General features: G+C 40.5%; 1 protein-coding gene across 3 annotated transcripts in view; it reads left to right on the forward strand.

Moving 5' to 3' along the window:
• INPP5A (inositol polyphosphate-5-phosphatase A) overlaps positions 1–20,023 on the forward strand; it is a 452,670-nt gene that overhangs the window by 315,349 nt on the left and 117,298 nt on the right. For all 3 annotated transcript variants that reach the window (XM_073685121.1, XM_073685120.1, XM_073685122.1), the window contains exon 9: positions 11,597–11,681. In XM_073685121.1, the coding sequence (XP_073541222.1) occupies positions 11,597–11,681 (85 nt within the window). The remainder of the gene's footprint in view (positions 1–11,596; positions 11,682–20,023) is intronic.

The following is a 20,023-nucleotide window of genomic DNA, read 5'->3' on the forward strand; positions in this document are numbered from 1 at the left end:
TAAAGCTTGCTGTGTCACTGGTATTGGCATCCTTTACATTAATTTAGAATGGAAACAGATTTTGACTCGCCTGTGGTAAATCACAAGAGATTCACCTGTGATTAATTGTCGGTGCCCATGTGACATGAATTAGCCAATGAATGACAACTTCAGTCTTTTAAAAAGCCACATGGTAGGCCCTGTTCCTTTTGTCACAATGGTGAAGACAAAGGAGCTGTCTGAGGACATCAGAACTGCTGTTGTTAGCAAACACAAGACTTCCAATGGGTATAAGGCCATCTCCAAAGACCTTGGTATCCCAGTTTCAACAGTGCGCAATATTAAGAAGTTTGCCAAGCATGGAACCGTCAAGAACCTCCCTGGACGTGGGGGAAAGATGAAAATCGACAAGAGATATCTTCGAAGGTTAATGTGAATGGTGGAAAAAAACACCACGTCAAACATCCAAAGACCTGAAGCCCAACCTGGAACAGTCAGGGGTCATGGTTTCAACAAGTACCATACGCCGCACACTAATCCAAGCAGAGCTTTGTGGGCAAAGGCCAAGGAATAAATCATTGCTGAAGAAAAGACATAAAAAGGAACGGCTGATCTTTGCCAAAGAGTACATTGACTAACCACAATCCTTCTGGGAAAATGTTCTGTGGACAGATGAAACAAAAATAGAGGTTTTTGGCAATGCAAAGCAACAGTTTGTTTACAGATGGTGCAATGAAGCCTATAAAGAAAAGAACACCTTACCAACAGTTAAGCATGGTGGAGGATCCATAATACTGTGGGGATGCTTTGCTGCGTTTGATACTGGAGGCTTTGACCGTATCACAGGAATCATGAAATCAGAGAATTATCAAGAGATTTTATAGTGAATTGTCCTACCCAATGTAAGAAAACTTGGTTTGAGTTGAAGATCATGGGTCCTCCAGCAAGACAATGACCCAAAGCACACATCTAAAAGTACACAGGAAAGGTTGAACAAAAAAAATGGACTGTTTTAAAATGGCCAGCAATGAGTTCTGACCTCAATCCCATTGGAAATCTTTGGGGTGAGCTGAAATCTGCCATTGTGAAAAAGAACATTCAAGAGCTTGAACAAGCTGCAAAGGAAGAGTGGGAGAAAATTCCAGCTGAGAAGTAGAAGAAACTTATAGATGGCTACAAGAAACGTTTGGAGGCTGCCAGCTTGGTGTGCAACCAAGTATTTGCCTTAATTGCTGCATATGCTGTTTCTTCTTTGAAATTGCAGCATGGAAGTTGAAAAACAATGTTTTGTTGTCGTATTACTTTGGACCACTAATTAAAAAATCCTGAGGATATAACTTTGGTACATTTCCACTTATTTCTGAAGATATTGTACAGTCTATGAAAAAAATGAAGGGTGCCAATAATGATGAGCAGCACTGTAATTCTATTTTTTATTCTTAATAAAGATTGTGATTAGAAAGGGAAAAATAATGCAAAAACAAATTTAAAACGGTTAAACTAAACATGAGGTCATTTTCTGATGACACATTACCTTCAATGTGTTAAAAAATTAAATATCTGGGAAGGCCAATAATTGTGATTTAGTGGTCTCTGTTTTGTTGGTGTATATTCACATGTGGCAGATTTCTTGCAGAAGTCTGAGAATCTGCCCAACGTATCTGAATAGAATTCTGGTGGCAAGCATGGGGTTTTCTGCAAGCTTCTTTCAGATGAATGGGAAAGACGAAGAAGTTTCTGAAACAAATCTACGCGTGTGATTAAGCAGCTGCAAATTTCCTTTGGAGCTTCTTATCTTTCGATTGAAGCTTTTGGGTGTATTTGCACATTGCAAAAATACTACGGATCTTCTGCTCCTTATTCACTGCATTTTACAGTGTTGGCATAGTTCTATGATATTCTAAGAAATCTCATGCACCCACTGCAAAAAAAAATATTGGCAGCATAAACTGAAAGCAGCTGCGGGTTTTAGATCCATAGCATATTAATGTGACCATTTCATATATGAAGCTGTGGCGCTCTGTTCGGCCGACCCGCGACCAGTACGTGTATTGCGGTCCGATCTCTGAAGGATTTTTACGGATGTCTGAACGCGCCCTTATTATGGGCTTATTTGACAGTAACATGCAACGTGTCAAATTTAGGGACGATCGGGTCAAGAATTTTGAGGTTATCTTTTGGATCCACCAACACTACAGTGAGCTGGTAACCTTACAAATTACAACAATGCAATATATATAGTCTTTTTTTCTGCAATTTCAATATTTTGCCTTTCTGGAAAAAAGAAAAAATGAAGGTTACCTATTCTGATGACAATATTTTTAAGCAATATGTAGGGATATTCGTTAGACAATAAAATAGAGTGTAAATCCACACTATTAATGTTCAACTTTCTAGAAAATATAACCGTTTTTGTTCCTTTAAATTTCAACTTTTTTCTTTGATGTACCATACAAAGTTATATTGTGGTACCGTGTTAGCCAGAAAAATCTATGTAAATGCTTTTCTGCCCAAAAATGACAAAAGTATTCTCGGAATGATACGTTTATTAGCTAACCAGAAAAAAATATATATGCAAGCTTTCAGAGCTCAGGGGCTCCTTCTTCAGGCGGGATTACAAATGCCTAAAGAAGGAGCTCCTGTGACCGGAAAGCTTGCGTTTATATATTTTTTTCTGGTTAGTCAATAAAGGTATCACTCCGAGAATACTTTTGTCATTTTTGGGCAGAAAAGTCTTTACATCATCTTTTTTCTATGTAATCTAAAAAATTTAAGGGGGGAAAAAAAAACTCCATAAAAAGGATTTTTTTTTTTTTTTATTGATGTCGAGGCAGGATGAATTGGCCGGAGGAAGCATGTTTATAGACTGTGTGAAGAACTTTGTCTTTGTGTGGGAATGTTGGTGACACTGTTGTGGTTTGCTTGAATGAACTGCAATGACGCGACTAATAAGGTGCCCCGCTGAGAACCACAGAGGGGCTTATTCAGACCTCCCACCTCTGCCATTCAGCTCTAGTTCAGTGTGGCTAATTTTTCCCATTCCTTCAATTCTTTTGGCCTCCTTACAAACAGAAAAGTCAACTTTCACACCGAATGCCTGATAAGTGCTTTAGGAAATAATCGTGTAAACAGTATGTTACCTTCTGACCTGCAGCTGATACCTTGGTCTGGGACAAAACCCTCAAGGCTATTGCATTAGGCATGGCTATTAGGGGAATAATACAGATGATGGTCCTTACAAAGTACCCTGTGAAATGGTTTAGCTAAATCAGTGTGCCCCTTGTCACATGGAGTTATGCTCAGCTGCCTCCCACTTTAAACTGCATGCATTTGTCTGAGGGGGCTCTTTTTTTTTTTTTTGTTCAGCCTCCAGTGGTATCTTGAGAAAGTATCGCTGTCATCAATACTTGACTCATGGTGTTGTAAAGGTTTTGTTCTTCTTTACTGAAATGAAGCTGTGCAGTAAAATGGTGGTGGATGAGTTAATGCCCATGAAAACTTCCAAGATGAAGGCAAATGTATTTGTTTTTGTTAATTGAACTTCCCAAAGAACATTTATATATAATGATTGATGGATATTCGATATTAAATGATTGATATTAGATATACTGTATATTTATTAGATCCTCAATAGATATTAGATGATAGCTAGGTCATAGATATTAGATGGGTTATAAATATTAGATGGGCCATTGATATTCCGTAGATGGGCCATTGATATTCCGTAGATGGGCCATAGATATTCCGTAGATGGGCCATAGATATTCCGTAGCTGGGCCATAGATATTCCGTAGCTGGGCCATAGATATTCCGTAGCTGGGCCATAGATATTCCGTAGCTGGGCCATTGATATTCCGTAGCTGGGCCATAGATATTCCGTAGCTGGGCCATTGATATTCCGTAGCTGGGTCATAGATATTCCGTAGAGGGGCCATTGATATTCCGTAGAGGGGCCATTGATATTCCGTAGAGGGGCCATTGATATTCCGTAGAGGGGCCATTGATATTCCGTAGAGGGGCCATTGATATTCCGTAGAGGGGCCATTGATATTCCGTAGAGGGGCCATTGATATTCCGTAGAGGGGCCATAGATATTCCGTAGAGGGGCCATAGATATTCCGTAGATAGATATTAGGTCATAAATGTATATTAGATGATGGATATTTTTAAATGGTTGATATTTTTCATTTGATAAATCCAGTTGAAGTCATTAATTTACAGACTAACTGAAAAATCTGTTTGTTTTTTTACAATTCTTGTCCTTTGTTTCTAGTACACATTCCCTCTCTTAGGTCAGTCCAGATCACTACTATAGCTCCAGAATGTGAAATGTCAGGATAATACTAAAGACAATGATTTACTTCAGCTTTTATTTCTTTCATCACATTCTCAGTGGGTGAGCCGTTTATATAGCATTGCCTTTATATTGTGCAGCTGGGTCATGTGATCATTCGGCCTCGTGCTGCCTCCGTGCAGGTCCTGGTAATTTTCTCCTCCTCCTCCTCTGCACCGATCACATAGATCAGTGTGGGGCAGGAAAAGAGTGCACCTCTGTGATCGGGAAGGACTATAAGGCGCACACAGCTTCTAGCAAGAGTATTTCTTGTTAAAAAGTGCATCTTAAAGTCTGAAAAATACAAGATATATATGTACGTGTGTATAGTTTTCAGGTGAGAAAAGCCGGACTCTCTGGCTTTCTCTAGGAGTCCTGATAGCATTTACACAGCTTATACATAGGAGACATGGGAGAAAAAAATCATTCAAGCTTTCAGAATGAAACAATGAACGATTTTTTATAAGGTCATGTGAACGACCCCAGATAATAAGTTATATCCTCAAACTGTTCATCTTTTTATCCATTGTTGCCTTCCTGAACTATAGCAAAGCTCTGTTGTAGCGACAGGTACTCTCTATGGCCTTTCAGCAGCAGTCTTTAAAAAACACGATGACCAAAAAGGTATTCGGTACTGATATATTCAAGTGTGAATGAGCCCTTCTGTCTGCGATGGTCACAGAAGTGACAATTTCAATAAAGTTATAATAGGAAACCATCAGCAGCTTGTTGACTGCTTTAATGTAATACATTTTTCTGTGCTACTAAAAGGAATAGCTGAAAAAAAGAAATATTATAAATGTTAGATATGACCAGAGGTGGAGCTTCACTTTACATTTACTATGTTTGCAAAAAAAAACAAAAACCTACTTTTAAAAGATGGTACATTTTGATGAAACTGTCCCTCGAAACATCCTCCGGGTTCTAGAGAGCCATTAGAAAATTTGCCTTTTTGAGCGCTGCCGGTGATGTATTGTGATATTGTTATATACCGCTCGCACTGTTACTAGTTCACCTCCTGCTCACCCTTTGTAGAATGAATCACGCCATTGTTATGATGCATCCCTTGTAACATTTACCAATGGATGCCCTCACAGGGACGACTTATGGCTTCTTCATGGGATAACATTTATAAAATCCTTAAGCTGCAGCCATAAAGCTGCGAAGTAGAAGAAGCCATTTTAATTTATCACAACTCTTCTGTATTTATTTTGGTTATCACAAATCTATCGTTCCTGCCCCAAAGTCTGAACATTTCAGCTGTTGTGTGATCTGGGAGCTGTAGCTTTACCTGTGGCCGTGCCATCCATTATCGACAGGCAGGAGAAAGAAAATGACATTAAATTTAAATCTGTATTCTCTTGATTTCATAAATAAACTGGAAGTTCAGGGAGCGGGGTGTAAAGCAGGAGTCTAGCTGTAGGGGGCACAAAGGAAGTAATTGCATTCGGACCCAGACACAAGTATTATAAATGGCATTTGGAAGGTTGGGTCCCAGGAGATTAAAGAGTATCTATCACCTTATTCCACGTTACAAATTGGATGTTAGACCTGATGAAGCTATTGTATTTACTATGAAAATCCATGTCAGAATGGCTATATAATCCTGTAGGATATAGAATGTTATAGTGGGTCTTATGTCAGGTTGCCATGTATGAACATGTATATGACATGATCAGGAGCAGAGTACACACCATTTGCGACAGATGTCGGCATCTGCCTGTAACAGCAGCAACCAGAGCTGACTGACCAATCATTTATATCACTGGCGGACACGGACAGAAAAGGGTCCCTGGCCAAGAACAATATATGGGCCCTTTGCAGCCCAAGAGCTCCTAAAAAGGCAAAATTGCACCTGCTTTGGAGGAAGAAATGGGCCCCTGTGCGGCCGCCCAGGTTGCACTATGATATGCCCGCCCCTGATTTATATGCTGCTGTCAATCACTGACTGACAATGCAATTGTAGGGAGCCAAGGTGCCATTGCTGCTTGGGGCCTGCAGATGGCACCTTGGCTGCCGTCTTAGTCCTTCTAAGAAGCTGAGCCACAGGCTGGGATTCTTAAGAGAATGTAATTTTCTCTACTTATTGCAATCCTACAGTATTGCAGTACATTAAAGTCCTTTTGAAAGGACTAAACATTTAAAATAAAAATTGATAAAAGGTTTAAAAAATTAAAATCATCCCCCTTAGTTTATAAGTAAAGAAATGAAGGGGAAAAAGCATATATTTAGTATCGCCGCACAAAATCCATTATAAAGCAATCAGAACTTCATATATACCACAAAATAGTATAAGAACGTCAAAACAATTTAAAAAAAATAATTTAATTTTTTTTTCTGCCACAAAATATACTTTGAATTTGTTTAAATTGTTTTTTCACTGTATTTGGATTTTTTTCATTGTTTTAGACTATTTATTACGGTAAAGTGATATCATTCAAAACTACAAATCATCCTGAAAATAGCCAAGATTTCAAGAAAAATGCACACCAGGACTCAGCCGGCCCCCTTTTGTTAGAAGGAGGTGCATTTTTCTTGAAATCTTGGCTGGTAAGTACCATTGCCTTTTGCTATTTTCTAATTTGACTTTGGAATTTTTTCAAACCTTCTGTTTATTGTTCTGGCTATGCTGTTTGTTTCTAATTTTAATATAGCTGCATATTCTAGCGTAAAACTTTTTAATCCCAGAAAATCAGTTGTCCATTGTCTATTTTGTCTCTTTTATTGCTCATCCACAGGTCTGAATCCAGTATTCTCATAATGAATGTTATACCAACTGAGCATCACTTTTTCAACAAGTAATGGTAGAACTGTCAGATTTTATTAATTTAACATTTAATAAAAATTGGGTGTCCGAGAATTCAAAAACTTACTGCGATTATTTACAGAACAATGAATGCTAAAACTGAATAAAAAATCGCCACCGTCTATAAATTAAAATAAAGTGCGTTTTAGGTGAAAATAGCTTTTAAAGAGAAATTTGAAAAAATATATAGATTTTTTTCAGTATTTGCTCGAGATATATGTATTTTTGTGCGTGTATGTGTATATAATATACACACAGTACTGTGAAAAAATTTTAGGCCTGTGGAGGGGGGGGGGGAGGTGAAATGCTGCAAAATAGAATTCTTTCAAAATAGTTTATTTTTCACAATTGACCAACTGTAAAGTGAATGAGCAAGAGGGAAATCTAAATAAAATCAGTATTTGGTGAGAATGCACTTTACCTTTTAAAACCGCATCAAAGAATCAGTTCTTCTAGTTACTTTTACACAGTTTTTAATGGAACTCAGTAGGGAGGTTGTTCCAAACATCTTGGAGAGCTAACCACAGATCTTCTGTGGATTTCGCTTGTGCAAATCCTTCTGTCTCCATGTGATCCCAGACAGACTGGATGCTGAGATCAGGGCTGGGCTCTGTGGTGCCAAATCATCACTTCCAGGACTCCCTGTTCTTAGTTACTTTGGCTGTATATTTGGAGTTGTTGTCCTGCTGCTAAATAAATTTGGAGACAATCAGCCGTCTCTCTAATCGTTATTACATGGTGGTCAAGTACCTGCCTGTATTACTCAGCGTTGATGACACCATTAATCTTGACCAACTCCAAACTTCAGTTGCTGAAATGCAGGCACACATTTACAAGGACTCGGCCTCCACCATGCTTCACTGTTGTTGCAGATACTCATTATTGTGCTGCTTTTCATCCTTTCGGCAAGCAAACTGCCTTCTGCTACAGCCGAATTTGGACTCCTCAGTACTGAACGTCTGCTGCCATCCTTCTAGACTCCCAGTTCCTATGTTTTCATAAATATTTGTTTCACTTGGCCTTGTTTCCATGTCAAATGTATGGTTTTTGGCCACAGTTCTTGCTTGAAGACCTTTTCTGGCCCGAGTTTGCCAAAAAGTAGATTGGTATAGCTGGGTCCCTCAGTTCTGAGCTGATGGCACTGCTGGGCATCTTTCAATATTGAAGGTAAGTAAGCTTGTTGTGACTTTGATCTGCTGCACTAAACTTCCTTGGCCGACAACTGCGTCTATGGTCCTCAACGTTGCTAATTTTTTGGTGTCCTCAATGCTGAGAAATACCGACAGATAATTATAAATCATGAAATGCCATTAGGGAGGCATATGATTGGTTTATTCTAGAGCAGGACAACGACCTCAAACATACAACCAATGTAACACCTATCTTCAGCATAAAGAAGAACAAGGAGTCCTGGAAGTGATAATATGGTCCCACAGAGCTGTGATATCAACATCATTGAGTTTGTCTGGGATTAAATGAAGAGACAATGATTTGCATAAGTCAGAAGATTTGTGGTTATTTCTCAAAGACGTTTGGAACAACCTTCCTGCTGAGTTCCTTCAGCTGTGTACATGTGTACCTAGAAGAACTGATGCGGTCTTGAAGGCAAAGGGTGGTCACACCAAATACTGATTTAGATTTAGATTTCTCTTTTGTTCATTCACTTAGTTTATTTTTCTCAATTAACAAGTATCTCTTCTATTTTTTAAAATCATTCTTATTTTACAGCATTTTTATATCCCTGTCTAAATATTTTATACACTAGTGTATATATTCAGAAATCTGTCACACAGGGCTATACAGGCTATCTGCTGGACTAGCACTTCCTGTTCTGTACAGATGACTTTTCAGCAGTGTCATTATCCAAAATTGCACCAGGCTCCTTATCAGCAATGAAAGTTAAAACCTCTATATACAATAGATAATATAGGATCCACCATTGATCAGAAGTGATGTTACCGCTCCCATCCTCCCTTTCCCTTAACAACAAAGCCGCGTTCACACATTCCGTATTTGGTCAGTATTTTACATTAGTATTTGTAAGCCAAAACCAGGAAAATGCAGAAGTGGTGACGTGTTTCTATTATACTTTTCCTCTGATTGTTTCACTCCTGGTTTTGGCTTACAAATACTGATGTAAAATACTGACCAAATACTGAACGTGTGAACGTGGCCTAATTCTGGCTCATAATAGAGCATACCCTGTTGATACTTCTATACAAACAAATGGGGTCTGAGTCTGCTCCTAATGTCCATGTGAAGAATAAAGCCCCCGTCTCACATAGCGAGATCGCTGCTGTGTCACGGTTTTGGTGACGCAACAGTGACCTCACCAGCGATGTCGCTATGTGTGACACTTTGAAGCGATCAGGCCCCTGCTGTGAGGTCGCTGATCGTTGCAAAGTGTCCTGGACCATTTTTTGGTCGTTGCTCTCCCGCTGGTCAGCACACATCGCTGTGTGTGACCAGCAGGAGCAGCGATCAGGCTGGTAACTATGGTAAACATCGGGTTACTAAGAAGTAGGAATCTAATAGGCCTAGTGGCCAGTGGGAAAATTGCATTATTTTTATTTATAAATAATATGAAAAAAATTTTAAAGCACAAACATTTTAAAAACCTACATTTAACATAATTAGTTAAATAGGTAATTTTCTGATTAAACAGTTCCTTTAAGAGTTGAGAGGGAGCTAAAGGTACACGAAGTGCAAGTTTTTCTGGGTCTTTGGTCCTCATCCTTCATTGAAGAACACTTTCCACCATGCACAGCCATCAATCCATAGCTGGGACACTCAGGGCCGCCTTTCTGTGTCTTCAGGGCAAAGCATGATCTTCCGAACCGAGGTGAAACTTATCATTTTTATGAAATCCCTAAATGTGTTAAAGTAATGTAATTGAGCTTTAATTAACTGATTTCTTTTTGTTTCTGGCCCGGATTTTTTTTTTTTTTTACTCCATCATTTCTGACTTGTGATATCCATTTAGTTAACAAGCCGTAAGTAGCAGATCTTTGGCAAGAAGTGTCAATTTTAAAAAAATGACTTTGGGGAAAAATTAGCTGCACATACCTTCCTTGAAAAATCAATTTATTTAAAAAGCAATCCGTCACGCCTTTCTGCCACTTCACCAACATTCATTATTTTTATGTTAGCTGTAAATGACCTTGAGCAATGCCAAAAATCGAAATGAATTACTGAAATTGGCAAAGGCCAAAATGTCTTTGCTTAAAGTTAATGTGTTATGAATTGTGGTGTGAACCTAACAGGAATGGTTTGGAACTTTTGGAGAAAAATGGACTGATGTTCTGTGACCGGTATTGACACCTGCTTGAAATATATACGACATCTATTCCAGTTGAATTTAAAGAATCTGATCGGCTGGGGTCCGACACTCGGCAACCCCGTCGATAAGCTGTTATCGGTGGTGGCTGCAGGAAGTACTTACTTGTGGAGTTTGGCCGTCTACTTGTCTAGGAGGCAAATGTAGAGTACCCCACGGTGGCCACTAAAAGTAGACAGACATATTCCATAAGTAAGTACTTCCGGCCCGCGGCGACCACCGATAACAGCTGATCGGGCGGGGGTGCCATGTGTCGGACCCCGGTCGATCAGACATTGATGCTCTATGCTAAGGATGGGGCATCAATGTAAAAGGAGTGGACGACCTCTTTAAGAATATTTCAGTTGTCTTGTAGTATCACCTTTCAAAATATCCTTATTTTTGTTTGTCCAGCCCTGTTCCTCTTTATGGTCATAGTGAGGTCCCCTTACACATTAGATAGCTCCTGCTACTCATCCATACAATGAGCATTCAGCTTGGCCGATAGCTCCTGTGTTCTCTACGAGAGGACCGCTACCACACTCCATTAACACCGGCTCATCTCCAAGAGAAGAAGAACAATTGGCCATCAGAAATCTAAAGTTATGGGGATGGTAGAGAATCAGGAGGCAAATTAGACCTCTGTTCGATATCAGCAGGTTCTACCCACTTTAGTCTAATTTGTATGGGGATCTTTCGGGTCAATTCCTATTGCATTTGCTTGAAATTACCAAAAAAAAACTTCGAGTTGTGTTAAAAATTCTGTTCAACCATCTTTTTTTTAGTAATGCTTGTTTCACCGACTGTGGTCCTAATAAATCTTCCATATGGGTTGTCGCCCAACTTGAATCATAAAGAAAAAGTCTCTAGTTATGCAATGATACAGGGGGAAGATAACATTAGAAATTTCTGGACAGGATTTTTATCTATTTGATAGAAAAGGGTGATTAAAGATCTTCATATGTTTTATCCATGGGGTTGTTTCTGAAGCAGATCCATTGATTTCTTATGAACGAGACAGTTGTAGATATTTCCTCAAATTCTTCCTAAAAGCTTGTCATGTTCATAATCAGTCTTTATTTTATTCCTATATACATTTTGTATTGAGCCTTTTATTCATTAAAAGTTCTTTCTGTGTGACTGACATAGTTTAATTCTTTAGTATTACAGATCATCGATTTGAGAAAGTTCCCTACTTTGTCTTTGGAGATTTTAATTTTCGACTGGATTTAAAATCCGTGGTAGAGGTAAGCCATGTACAGTTTGCTCCATCCTTGTACAGTGAAAATTACCTGATCTCTTATGACCCTGCTTCGATCATTTACCCCCTTCCTTGTCCTTTAAGGGTTATTCGGCAGAAGTCCAGATCGACTCACTTTTTTACGGCATTACAACCCGCACAACTGCCGACATGCATTCTCCCTCTGTGTCTGATGTCTCAGCACAGTTGGCGCAAAGACGTCACTATTTTGCGCCCGTTGTGTCGAGCAGTGCAGAGCTTCAGAGCACTCGCTGCTGAGACTGGAGCAGCAGTGGAATGTGGATAGGTGGCTATTTTTTTTTTTCATGTTTGGCCCATTATCCTGTACAGAGGACTATGAGGGGCCATTATACAGTACGGCAATGCGGGGACCATACTGTATTGAGGACTGTGTAGGGCCCATTATAGTGTATGGAGGCCTATGTGCGGCCATTATACAATACAGCAATGCAGGGACCATTATACTGTATTTATTTTATTTATTTATTTTACTCACTTATACAGCGCCATTAATTCCACAGCGCTTTACAGACAGTATGGGCACTGTCCCCATTGGGGCTCACAATCTAAATTCCCTATCCGTATGTCTTTGGAGTTTGGGAGTAAACCAGAGAACCTGGATGAAACCCATGCAAACACAGGGAGAACATACAAACTCCTTGCAGATGTTGTCCTTGGCGGAATTTGAACCCAGGACCCCAGCGCTGCAAGGCTGCAGTGCTAACCACTGAGCCACCATGCTGCCCAATATGGGGGACTGTGTAGGGCCCATTATACTATATGGAGGACTATGTGGGGCCATTATACGGTACAGCAATGCAGGGACCATTATACTGTATGGGAGACTATGTAGGGCCCGTTATCCTGTACAGAGGACTATGTGGAACCATTATACGGTGCAGCAATGCGTGGACCATTATACTGTATGGGAGACTGTGTGAAGCCCATTATATTGCATGGAGGACTGTGTGAAGCCCATTATATTGCATGGGGGACTGTGTGGGGCCCATTATATTGCATGGAGGACTATGTGGGGCCCATTATATTGCGTGGAGGACTGTGTGGGGCCCATTATACTGTATGGAGGACTATGTGGGGCTCATTATATTGCATGGAGGACTATGTAGGGCCCATTATATTGCGTGGAGGACTGTGTGGGGCCCATTATACTGTATGGAGGACTATGTGGGGCTCATTATATTGCATGGAGAACTATGTAGGGCCCATTATATTGCGTGGAGGACTGTGTGGGGCCCATTATACTGTATGGAGGACTATGTGGGGCTCATTATATTGCATGGAGGACTATGTAGGGCCCATTATATTGCGTGGAGGACTGTGTGGGGCCCATTATACTGCATGGAGGGCTATGTGGGGATCACAGTTGGGGGGCATCATACTGTGTTAAAGACACCATATTTTGCAGGGAGGATTTGGGGGGATTACAGTTAAGTCATCATACAGTGTGTGGAGAAATTCACTGTTTTGATGTCGTACTGTGTTTGTGGTCACTTTTGTTGACATCATATATTATTTCCTGTATTAATTAATTTAAAAAAAAATTATCCTTTATTACATATTTAAATTAGGCCATATTCTTTTTACTGCTCTTTGATAACATATTCTGTTATTTCAGTATGCCCTATTTGTGATTGTTTATTTTATTACAATATCTGTTAATTAAAATGTGCTTTGTTCATTTGACAACCCCTTTAAGTGTCTTTCTAAGGCTGTGTGCCCACGATGCGTTTTTTAAGCGTTTTTGCAGCGGCAATTCCGCTGCAGAAACGCTTAAAAAACGCATGGTAGAAGGTCTGCCATGTCCCCCAATGATAATCCGCATGTGCTGTGCACATGCTGCGGAAATTTCCGCTGCGGATTATCATTGGGGAAAAAAACGCAGCACTACCAATTATTTTGCGGAAGTGCTGCGTTTTCGCCGCCATTGACTTGCATTGGAACGCTGACGTCGGCAGGTCCTTCAGTGTACCACGAGCTGCCGGCAAGCCAGGACGGATCGGATAAAGACCCTGGGGGCCATCAGAAGGCAAGTATTATTTTTTACATTCTCTCGGGTCACACTATATAAATCCATGCCGGTTGCATGGATTTATATAGTGTGACCAAGTTGTCAAGCACTTTTCCAGGTGATGCTAAAATCGCTTGGAAAGCGCTTGACAACCCGCATGCGGAAATGCAAGTGAAGAACGCTTCACATCCGCTTGTCCCTGGCAGGAAAACGCATGTACAATCCGCATGTACAATCCGCATGTACAATCCGCATGCGTTTTTTTCTGCCAGGGAGATGCAGAAACGCTCAGGAAAAAATCCGGAGCATTTCTGCATCGTGTGCACATAGCCTGAATGAAAAGGTTCATCGTTATATCTGATAAAGAAAACCTTCCTCATTTTTTTAAATAAATATCAAGGTTGGCTCTCAACTTTTTCCAAGTTTTTAATTTTGGCTTCTGTGTAGAATTGTTGCTAATCATTGTCTCGTCTCTGATGGCCGATATGTGGTGTTCCATGGTGGGAATCCAATAAATTTTATATCTTTGAAGATGCTAGCAGCTTTTTTTTTAACCGTGGATCAGCTGAAGTGTCACAGGCTTAGAGACCACTGATTGAAGTAATATATTGTATGCCATAATGCATATTTGCTTTTCTTCTAGCCTCAAACCTTCAGTTAATCTCTCCACTGCTACAATCTCTCTTGTCCCGGTGGTTCTTTAAGTTCACCTTTTCTGGTCTGGTCAGACCCCGAGCTACACACAGATATTTTTGGGAAATGCTTGTACAACTGCATCTGTGTGAAACCTTTGCGTTGCAGCTTTTGCAAATGTAATTATTTTCTCAAATATTAAGTTTTCCATTTTAAGCCGCAAAACAAAATGTCGAGTGATTGATTGGGGTTAAAGCAGGAGAAAAAAACTCAAATGCTCATTTTTAAAATATAAAATATAAATATGGCTGTTCCAGTTTTTCTACTGCCAAAAACAGCAGGTGAGAAACCACAGGAAAATGCCAAGTGCAAATACGATAGCAGCTCAGTCTAACGCTATGACCCAAGATAGTGATATCACTTTTTGATCCAATCACCTGGATCAGTAAACAGCTTCTTTGTGCCAAGTTGTTTTTTTATTTACGTTTTGTCAGACTGGTTATCGTTGTTGTAAGTTTTTGTGCTATTTTCTTACCTATTAATTTTAGCAGGCGAAAAGAAATCCTGTCCTGCAATGAACTTTTCCAAGCAGTTACATTTGTGACTATTACAAAAATGGCCAAAGAACAACACATCCAACCAGAAATATGACAATATACTTGTCCCCCGGTCAAGCCAATAACATCAATTCATAGAAATAAGGCTGGAATCACACGTCCGACATTCACGGTCTGAGCATGAACCATGACTAGCTGTGGATCTCCAGTCCTGAACTCTAAAACCTCATATATGTTGCTTAGATCACAAATGTCGGAAAAGTGAAGCCGGCCTAAAATTGTTCAAAGTGTTGGGTAGACTCAATCAGACCAAGATCGGAACGCAGTGCCCGGACTGGCCGGCGGCTATCTCGACCTGAGCATAGAGATACATGATGCTGTCACGCTCAGGTCGGGATAGCTGCCGGCCAGTCCATGCACTGCATTCAGATTTACACTGCCGTCTGTCTGCACCCTAATAATGACTATAAAATGCGCTGACCTCTATAATGTGCGGAAAAGTTTTTTTCATCATTTACAGACTTTTTTTTAATTTTTTGGTGAAAAGGTAAAAATGTAAAAATTGACTCGTTGGCTGCTCCAAAGCTCGGGCAAATAAACCGGACTTCATTACTCTGTTACCCTGCACACCTAATCAATTGCTGGGTCTTTTACACCTCCGTAATTGGAGTCTACCCTTTAGTAGAGCAGATAGTGTACCTGTAGCCGAGCGTCATTATTCTCCTAATCACCGCTACAACAGCTGTGTTTGCTCTTCTAGGTTCATACTTTTGTGCCTTGTTTATGGCCATTTTGGACAATGCTGGCGTGTAAGTAATTAGCTTACAGTAAATCATCCTTCATTGCAGTCCAAGTGGTCGTTTAGTCATTGAAAAGAAGAATCGCCTCCTTAGCTTTGCAGATATCTCAGCCGTGCCTTTCGCATTGTATCATCGTCAAAAAGAATTGTGAGTGTTCTGGGATTAAAGACAAGTTGTCGAGACTTCACTTGAGGAGATCCAATACTACGGATAGAACAAGTGACAAGTATTCTTTGCAGCAGAAATACAATCCACATATTCTGATGAGTTTGTAGTGGCACAATATTAAGATATTCCAACATTCCAATATTTCGTACCAAAAAAAAAAAAAAAATCATTAAAGAATAAAAATAAAAAAATGTAATGAGAGAATGAAATTAAAAATTGAAACATAAAAATCCCAAATGTTGATTTATTGGGGGATCAACCACTGGGAACCCCACCAATTCCAAAAACTGAGCTGTGTAGAGCCTCATTTGAATAGAGCGTCAGTCGAGCAAGCGCAACATCGCTCCGTTGTCTATAGGACTGCCAGAGATGGCAGAGGTCAGGATTTCATTGGAGCCTTCATTGCAGAAATAAACCAAGGCTGTTGGAGATGTGACGGCAAGATTTGTGACGACCCCCAGAATTGTGGATACAGCTCTGGACTAAAGTACAGCCTGTAAATCGGGACTACTCTGAAAAAGTAAAGATTTGGATTTCGAAAGGAAAACCAGACGAATGTTGGTGTTCTAGAATTATTAATGTCTGCAGCTCCGTGCATTCGTCCAGAGGCCAACAAGAAAGCAAGCACGGTCTTATCCTTAACATGGACGAGAATGTGCGCTTGCACTTTAAGGGTATGTGCAGACAGCCGTAGATTCTCTCATCCATATCGGGCCGATTGTGTGATCGGAGTGTCTCAGATGAGCAGAATATGGAGAGAGAAAATTTCTCCATATTTTCGATTCTGACAGTGTGCGGAAATCAGACTGCACTCAGATGTCATCCGAGTGCAGTCCAATGTTTCCCACGCACTCATTCACTTAAATAGCCGAGTGCAATCTGCATATTGGACATGTGCACAGCCCCATAGAATAACTTTGGTGTGAGTGCGAACCAGTGTTTTCTAGGATCGTACTCGGACCAAAAATACGCTAGTCTGCACTTGCCATAACATTGACCAGTGTGCGATCTGTTGCACACATAACAGAACTGGCCAAAATTGGTAGTCTTATTCAATTCCAACACGGGGCTGGAAAATTTCTGCAGCAAAATTTTTCTGCAAATTCGCAGATATATTTTCCCTGTTTTAAGCGGAGATATTGCTGTGGATTCTTGGCACATTTTAGCCCTTCTGCATAGAAAGTTATGTGATGAAAATCCGTGACAGATTCCAAATAGAATGAGCTTGGTGCAGATTTTAAAAATTTGTAGCATTTTCATTCACACGCTACAAAAATCATCAGCATGTGAATGAAATGTAGAAAATCTTAATCATATAAATTTGCTTGCTACCATTCTATTTTCTACCATCTTATTTTTATAAAAGTTTGGTGGGTTTAATTTAAGTTTTTTATGTCTTCGATTGTTGTTTAGTAGCGAGGAACCGCTCATCCAGCGGAAACAATGATTTTCCCAATTGTGATTCCTGTGAATACAGACCGGAGTGTTTGTCAGGTCCCTTTTGTTGTGAGGAATTAGAGGAGGAGGCTATGTAAGTGAAATATAGCAACACTCACTGCCGGGGACCATATCAATGACTGACTGTCAATCACTGTGTAGGAACAGCTTACATAGCCTGCTTCCCACTGAGTCTTCTGAAGACCACACAGACTCATGCAATGTGAGAAATCAACAGAGGGCCAAAGGATTTCTACTGAAAATATTGTATCACGTGTCCGAGTACAGACCGCGATGCCAGGACCGGCTGTGGCTCTCCTGATTTGAACTCAAAGACCTAATAATATATGCTGCTTGGACCATGAATATCTGAAGTGTAAAAGTGGCCTAAGATGTCTCAAGGGGTTGGGGAGACATACCGTCCTTCCTGATCTGACCTGGGAAGGCACAACTGCATGTTGAGTTGTAGTTGCTAAAGCAGTCTACCGCTATCCAACAATTACCATGAATGTTTTGTTTGTTTTTGTACGTTCTTGAAGAAAATATATGCTCCTTAAAGAGAATCTGTCACCAGGTTTTTGCTACCTAATCTGAGAGCAGCATGATGTAGAAACATACTCTGATTGCAGTGATGTGTCACTTACTGGGCTGCTTGCTGTAGTTTTGATAATCTGCTGCTGATAAAACAGTTCCATCACTAGAGGCCTAGTGAACCTGCTGCCATGTTTTCCAACCACTGATTGGCAGCTTTACGCCTATGCACAGTGAACACAGAAAGCAGACAATCAGTGGTGTGGGCGGGGTTATACAGAGCTCAGCATTCAGAGAACTGCTAGATCTACAGCAGATAAAGGGAGTTTATCAAAGCTGCAGCAAGCAGCCCAGTAAGCGATGCATCAGATGGGATAACAAAAACCCTGGTGACATTTACTGTAATGTTTCCTGTTCACATTCAGCCAAGAGTAGGGTCATGACCCCAATTTGCAAATGTGTAAGAATCCTAAATATTAGTGTCTAAAGCTGCATTTGCTGTGTGCAATGCGCGATGTTAAAAGATCACCGGTTGGCAACTTGTTTGACAGTCGTTTAATAACCTGTTTACCTCGCATAAGAGGCGCACAGATCGACCTGTAATGGCTTGTTCTGTGCTCATTAGCTGCCATTGTTCTCACCAATGCCGGCTCGGTGTACACAGAACAATGGTTTGCCGAGAACGATAATCTTTTGTGCAAACTAAAAGATCTTTGCAACCGATAAACAAGCATTTTGCTCGTTCGTTGGATAGTAGGCAGCTTATTTACACTGCACGATTATGGTGAAACAAGCATTTGTAGGGACTCTCATTCACGTTAATTTTATAATGTAAGTGGACCTTTATTCTGGCTGGTTGTAGCACGGTTAAAGGGGTTGTCTGGTCCAAATGAATAAGTCTGCAGTCACTCTGTGTGACTGCAGACTTATGAATCCCCCCGGTGCACGCACTGTGCGCTGCGAGGATTCACCGGTTTTCTGAGCCGGGACCGGAGGCTATGTATACACTTGTATTGACCGAGGACGTGCCCCACCGTCCAGTGGGCATGGCCTACTTGAGGGCGCTCCTTGCTCCATTAAAGTGTATGGAGTGAGGTGGCACCCACTGGACGGGCTCTGGCGGGGGAGTATGTATAACCAGCAAATCCCTGCAGGGTACAGTGCCTGCAATGGGGAATTAATACGTCTGCAGTCACCCAGAGTGATTTGGACTGAACAACCCCTTTAATCTACTCCCTTTCCAGGTCTTTGTGAGAACCAATATCTATGATGTTTTCATTCTCCCTCTAGAATAATTTGGGCTTAGGTCTCATTCACATGTCTGATTTTTCCACGAAAAATGGACCGATTTATTCTGGTCGGCGTGTGGTCAGTGTGTCATCCATTTTTCTCGTACTTGGAGAAATAAAATAAAGGTTTCTCCACCTTTTTCCATGTTGACGGTCTGTGAAAATCAGACTGCATTCGAATGTCGGATGCCGTCCGTTTTCTTCATGGACCCATTGACTTGTATTGCCAATTTTGATCCGACCCTTGAATCAAAATCAGACCTGACTCTCTCTTGGTCTATGAAAAATCCCAAAAATGTGAATGGCCCCATAGACTATCACAGGTACAAGTCCTAGCTGTGAAAATCGGACACCTGAATGAGCCCTTAGTGTAATAAATATCCTTATACAACATTCAAAACTCTGTAACTTTCACTGATAAGTTTTGTTTTCAATTTCCCACATTTAATAAAAAAAAATAAAAAATTTCACGGTGCAGAACTTTTTCCCGGTAAAATGACAGGTCCTATTATCAGTCAGTGCGGTCTGTCAGACGCCATTGCTGTCGGTCATATATGCGGCATGTCATGTTTCCGGTCAGTATGAGGTAGCTCTAGAGGGATATATCCGCTGATGTCTGGGAAGGAGTTCCCATCTTGAGTCACTCTTGGCCTGTCAATAAAAATATAACGAGACCAATGTTAGGTTGGCGTCTCCAACATTTAGGGCGATGTCGGAATTCAAATATCGTATGTCATTTTTTAAAATACGTTTTCATGCTGAAACTGAGGATCAGCGGCGGTAAAAATTAGTGCGCTTCATTTTAGTAATGGCGAATTGAGTAACCGCACTCTTAAAGAAAACTTAGAGTGGCCTCTTCTAGTTGTCATTTTTTAACGAGAAAA

The sequence above is a fragment of the Phyllobates terribilis genome, unplaced genomic scaffold (genome assembly GCF_046119375.1).
Source record: "Phyllobates terribilis strain yellow unplaced genomic scaffold, ASM4611937v1 Scaffold_5__5_contigs__length_657084704, whole genome shotgun sequence".
In the NCBI taxonomy this organism is placed as follows: domain Eukaryota; kingdom Metazoa; phylum Chordata; class Amphibia; order Anura; family Dendrobatidae; genus Phyllobates; species Phyllobates terribilis.